The 6,000-nt window shown below is 54.1% G+C and overlaps 1 protein-coding gene across 1 annotated transcript in view; it reads right to left on the bottom strand.

Moving 5' to 3' along the window:
• LOC129864764 (voltage-gated potassium channel subunit beta-2-like) overlaps window positions 1-5,636 on the bottom strand; it is a 123,587-nt gene extending 117,951 nt beyond the window's left edge. Inside the window, exon 1 of the mRNA XM_055937057.1 lies at window positions 5,347-5,636. Within this exon, the coding sequence (XP_055793032.1) occupies window positions 5,347-5,636 (290 nt within the window). The remainder of the gene's footprint in view (window positions 1-5,346) is intronic.
• Window positions 5,637-6,000: the final 364 nt, after the last annotated feature.

Raw genomic sequence — 6,000 nt, forward strand, 5'->3', positions numbered from 1 at the left:
TTCTTGGTTGGTGAGCGGACCCCAGACCTCACAACATCCATTATAAGAGGCTAAACACACAGTAGCATCATATGAGGCTAAACATACAGTAGCATCATATGATGCTAAACATCCAGTAGCATCATAAGAGGCTAAACATACAGTAGCATCATGAGAGGCTAAACATACAGTAGCATCATAAGAGGCTAAACATACAGTAGCATCATATGAGGCTAAACATACAGTAGCATCATATGAGGCTAAACACACAGTAGCATCATAAGAGGCTAAACATCCAGTAGCATCATAAGAGGCTAAACATACAGTAGCATCATGAGAGGCTAAACATACAGTAGCATCATAAGAGGCTAAACATACAGTAGCATCATGAGAGGCTAAACACACAGTAGCATCATATGAGGCTAACTGCTTCATACTGGCTGTATTTCTGTATTTTGACTACATCAACAATGGACTAATGAAACAAATATGTTAGAGTGTGTTAGAGTGACAGCCTCTCAACTAACCAATCAGCACGTGTGTTAGAGTGACAGCCTCTCAACTAACCAATCAGCACGTGTGTTAGAGTGACAGCCTCTCAACTAACCAATCAGCACGTGTGTTAGAGTGACAGCCTCTCAACTAACCAATCAGCACGTGTGTTAGAGTGACAGCCTCTCAACTAACCAATCAGCACGTGTGTTAGAGTGACAGCCTCTCAACTAACCAATCAGCACGTGTGTTAGAGTGACAGCCTCTCAACTCACTCAGCAGACGACCATTAACCAATCAGCACGTGTGTTAGAGTGACAGCCTCTCAACTAACCAATCAGCACCTGTGTTAGGGTGAGCTTCCTTCATGACCTCTAGAATTCTTTCCCTCACACCTGGGGGGTCACAGGTCAGAATTCACAGGTCACAGAGAGGTCACAGAGAGGTAGCTGGACATAAGCAATAAGGCACGAGGGGGTGTAGTATATGGCCAATATGTGTTGACACATCGGAACCCAAGAGTAGACTCAGATGAGGAAACTGTCACGCCTGACCTTAGAGAGCCTTTTTTACGTCTATATTTGGTTTCGTCAGAGTGTGATTCGGGTGGGCATTCTATGTTCATTATTTCTTTGTTTCTGGTCAAGTGTGGTTCCCAATCAGAGGCAGCTGTCTATCGTTGTCTCTGATTAGGGATCATACTTAGGCAGCCCTTTTTCCCACCTGTGATTGTGGGTAGTTGTCTATGTGTAGTGGCCTGTGAGCACTACGTAGCTTTATGTTCGTTTGTTATTTTCTTGTTTTGTTGGCGACATTAAATAAACTAAAATGTACGCTCACAACGCTGCACCTTGGTCCATTCCTTTCGACGAGTGTGACATAACTACCCACCACAAAAGGAACAAGCAGCGTGGAGAAAGGGACTCATGGACTTGGGAGGAAATCCTGGACGGTAAAGGACCCTGGAGGCAGGCTGGGGAATATCGCCGTCCAAAGGAGGAATTAAAGGCAGCGAAGGAGGAGCGGCAACGGTATGAGGAGGCAAGTCATCGAAGCAGGCACGAGAGGCTGCCCCCAAATTGTTTTTGGGGGGGCACACGGGGAGAATGGCGGAGTCAGGTTATAGACCTGAGCAAACTCCCCGTGCCTACCGCAAGGAGCATGGTACTGGTCAGGCACCGTGTTATGCGGTAAAGCGCACGGTGTCTCCAGTGCGCGTGCACAGCCCGGTGCGTTTGGAGCCAGCTCTCCGCAAATGCCACGCTAGAGTGGGCATCCAGCCAGGGCGGATTGTGCCAGCTCAGCGCTCTTGGTCTCCGGTGCGCCGTTTCGGCTCAGGGTATCCTGCGCCGGCTCTGCGCACAGTGACTGCTCAGTGCGTCCTATGCCTGCGCTCCGCCCGTTCCGGGCTAAAGTGGGCATTCAGCCAAGAGGAGCGGTGCAAGTTCTGAGCACCAGATCTCCAGTGCACCCCCACAGCCCGGTTCATCCTGTGCCTGCTCCCAGAACCAAGCGTCCTGTATGTCTCCCCAGCCTGGTAAGCCCTGTGGCAGCCCCACGCACCAGGCTGCCTATACGTCTCCTCCCACCAGTGATGATCCATGGCAAGAAGCCTCCAGTGATGATCCCTGGCGCGAAGCCTCCAGTGATGATCCATGGCACGAAGCCTCCAGTGACGATCCATGGCACGAAGCCTCCAACGACGGCCTCCAGTCCGGAGCCTCCAGCGACGGTCTCCAGCGACGGTCTCCAGTCCGGAGCTTCCAGCGACGGTCCCCAGTCCGGAGCCTCCAGCGACATTCTCCAGTCCGGAGCCTCCAGCGACGGCCTCCAGTCCGGAGCCTCCAGCGACGGCCTCCAGTCCGGAGCCTCCAGCGACGTTCTCCAGTCCGGAGCCTCCAGCGACGGTCTCCAGTCCGGAGCCTCCAGCGACGGTCCCCAGTCCGGAGCCTCCAGCGACGGCCTCCAGTCCGGAGCCTCCAGCGACGTTCTCCAGTCCGGAGCCTCCAGCGACGTTCTCCAGTCCGGAGCCTCCAGCGATGGTCTCCAGTGCCCAGTCCGATGCCCGCAACGAGGGTGCCCAGTCCGGGGCCCGCAACGAGGGTGCCTAGTCCGGGGCCCACAACGAGGGTCCCCTGTCCGGGGTCGGCGACGAGGGTCCCCGCACCAGAGGTTCCACCAAAGTGGGGTGAGCCAGTGGTGGAGCAGGGTCTGCGTCCCGCACCAGAGCCGCCACCGCGGATAGATGCCCACCCAGACCCTCCCCTATAGGTTCAGGTTTTGCGGCCGGAGTCCGCACCTTAAGGGGGGGGGGGGGCTACTGTCACGCCCTGTCACGCCCAGGGTGTGATTGTGGGTGGGCATTCTATGTTCTTTAGTTCTATTATTTGTATTTCTATGTTTTGGCCGGGTTCTGAATCAGGGACAGACGATTTTTACACGCTTCATCACTCGGCGGACCCGTTCTGTGATCTCGTGTGGCCTACCACTTCGCAGCTGAGCCGTTGTTGCTCCTAGACGTTTCCACTTCACAATAACAGCACTTACAGCTGACCGGGGCAGCTCTAGCAGGGCAGAAATTTGACAAACTGACTTGCTGGAAAGGTGGCATCCCATGACGGTGCCACTTCAGTAAGGCCATTCTACTGCCAATGTTTGTCTATAGAGATTGCATGGCCGTGTGCTTGATTTTATACACCTGTCAGCAATGGGTGTGGCTGAAATAGCGGAATCCACCAATTTGAAGGTGTGTCCACATACTTTTGTATATATTGTGTAGTTAAAAAAGCGGATTGTAGTGTTTTTGCAGACATTACTGTATTATTATTTACTGTAGTAGTGTTTTTTTGCAGATAATACCGTAGTGTTTACTGTGGTATACTACAACATTCTACAGTAAGATCAACACATGATCGAGGGATTCTAAAATGTGTAGTATGATATTCTAAAGTATACTACATTTTACTCTAGAATTAGTAAGTAGTGTAGTATTCTGGTTTTACTGGTTTTGTTTGGGGGCCATGATGCCTTTAGTTTTAGGGTGCCTGTTGCACTTTCCTTTTTGGGATACTTAGCTATTTATTTATTATTTATTTTAGTCTGAACAAATAATAACCAGCTTGGACTGGCCGACCAAAAGGAATCAAGACAGCGCTGGCCCTGGACCAAGGTAATGTGCTGTCGCCCTGGACCAAGGTAATGTGCTGTGGCCCTGGACCAAGATAAGGTGCTGTCGCCCTGGACCAAGATAAGGTGCTGTCGCCCTGGACCAAGGTAATGTGCTGTCGCCCTGGACCAAGGTAATGTAATGTCGCCCTGCACCAAGGACAGGTTGCTGTCGCCATGCACCAAGGTAAGGTGCTGTCGCCCTGGACCAAGGTAATGTAATGTCGCCCTGGACCAAGGTAAGGTGCTGTCGCCCTGCACCAAGGACAGGTTGCCGTCGCCCTGGACCAAGGTAAGGTGCTGTCGTCCTGGACCAAGGTAAGGTGCTGTTGCCCTGGACCAAGGTGAGGTGCTGTCGCCCTGGACCAAGGTGAGGTGCTGTCGCCCTGGACCAAGGCAAGGTGCTGTCGCCCTGGACCAAGGTAAGGTGCTGTCGCCCTGGACCAAGGTAAGGTGCTGTCGCCCTGGACCAAGGTAAGGTGCTGTCGCCCTGGACCAAGATAAGGTGCTGTCGCCCTGGACCAAGGTAAGGTGCTGTCGCCCTGGACCAAGGTGAGGTGCTGTCGCTCTGGACCAAGATAAGGTGCTGTTGCCCTGGACCAAGGTAAGGTGCTGTCGCCCTGGACCAAGGTAACGTGCTGTCGCCCTGGACCAAGGTAAGGTGCTGTTGCCCTGGACCAAGGACAGGTTGCTGGTGCCCTGGACCAAGGTAAGGTGCTGTCGCCCTGGACCAAGGTAAGGTGCTGTCGCCCTGGACCAAGGTAAGGTGCTGTCGCCCTGGACCAAGGTGAGGTGCTGTCGCTCTGGACCAAGGTAAGGTGCTGTCGCCCTGGACCAAGGTAAGGTGCTGTCGCCCTGGACCAAGGTAAGGTGCTGTCGCCCTGGACCAAGGTAAGGTGCTGTCGCCCTGGACCAAGGACAGGTTGCTGGTGCCCTGGACCAAGGTAAGGTGCTGTCGCCCTGGACCAAGGTAAGGTGCTGTCGCCCTGGACCAAGGTAAGGTGCTGTCGCCCTGGACCAAGGTGAGGTGCTGTCGCTCTGGACCAAGGTAAGGTGCTGTCGCCCTGGACCAAGGTAAGGTGCTGTCGCCCTGGACCAAGGTAAGGTGCTGTCGCCCTGGACCAAGGTAAGGTGCTGTCGCCCTGGACCAAGGTGAGGTGCTGTCGCTCTGGACCAAGGTAAGGTGCTGTCGCCCTGGACAAAGGTAAGGTGCTGTCGCCCTGGACCAAGGTAAGGTGCTGTCGCCCTGGACCAAGGTAAGGTGCTGTCGCCCTGGACCAAGGTAAGGTGCTGTCGCCCTGGACCAAGGACAGGTTGCTGGTGCCCTGGACCAAGGTAAGGTGCTGTCGCCCTGGACCAAGGTAAGGTGCTGTCGCCCTGGACCAAGGTAAGGTGCTGTCGCCCTGGACCAAGGTAAGGTGCTGTCGCCCTGGACCAAGGTAAGGTGCTGTCGCCCTGGACCAAGGACAGGTTGCTGGTGCCCTGGACCAAGGTAAGGTGCTGTCGCCCTGGACCAAGGACAGGTTGCTGTCGCCCTGGACCAAGGACAGGTTGCTGGTGCCCTGGACCAAGGACAGGTTGCTGTCGCCCTAGACCAAGGACAGGTTGCTGTACATCCAACACCTGGTTGCATACCCTTACTGTCACATTAAAGCATACATTCAGTCAGGTTACAGAACCATTCTGTGTGTGTGTCTACTGTCTACCCACCTGTATGGCATAGCGGTCTGTTCTGCGGTACACTCCGTCACCGTGAGGTCACACTCTCTGAGATAGAGTTCCAGCCTCCGTCGCTCCATCAGTGTCCTGGCAGCCTGTAGTATCTGTCCTGCTAGAACCGACTCCTCCTTCCCTCCTCCCCCTCTCTTACCCGACCCACTCTTAGCGGTGGTGGATGTTTTGGGTTTCTTACTGAACCCATACAGTGCCTCCACACTGAACTTTCCCCCTTTACCGGCTGATGAGCCACAGCCTGCACCCGACGGTCGCCCTGCGGACATGATGAATCACAGACTGTTACCCCTGGCAGCGAACCCCCTGGCAACCCTTACCTCTGACCCTTGACCCAAACCCCCTGACCCCTGACCCCTCCACTCAGCAGAGTCCTTCAGTGTGTTCAGCTTGTCCTGTTCCAGGTGATTCTAGATCCAAGAAGCAGCAGATTCTCTGGTTGAGCGTTCTAGAAACTCTTTGGTAAATGTTTCTTAACATCCCGGTATCTTACCCTCCATGGGTTGAGGATAGACCAACAGGTCACAGTTCTGCCCTCCAACAAGTCAGGGCAGGTTTGGGGGTTGTTCCTACAGGTTCGGAGGGGAGGTCAGGTTCAAACAGTTCAAAGGTACTTTACTTCCTCTTCCCAAA

This window comes from Salvelinus fontinalis, chromosome 11 (assembly GCF_029448725.1).
Source record: "Salvelinus fontinalis isolate EN_2023a chromosome 11, ASM2944872v1, whole genome shotgun sequence".
NCBI classification, from domain to species: Eukaryota; Metazoa; Chordata; class Actinopteri; order Salmoniformes; family Salmonidae; genus Salvelinus; species Salvelinus fontinalis.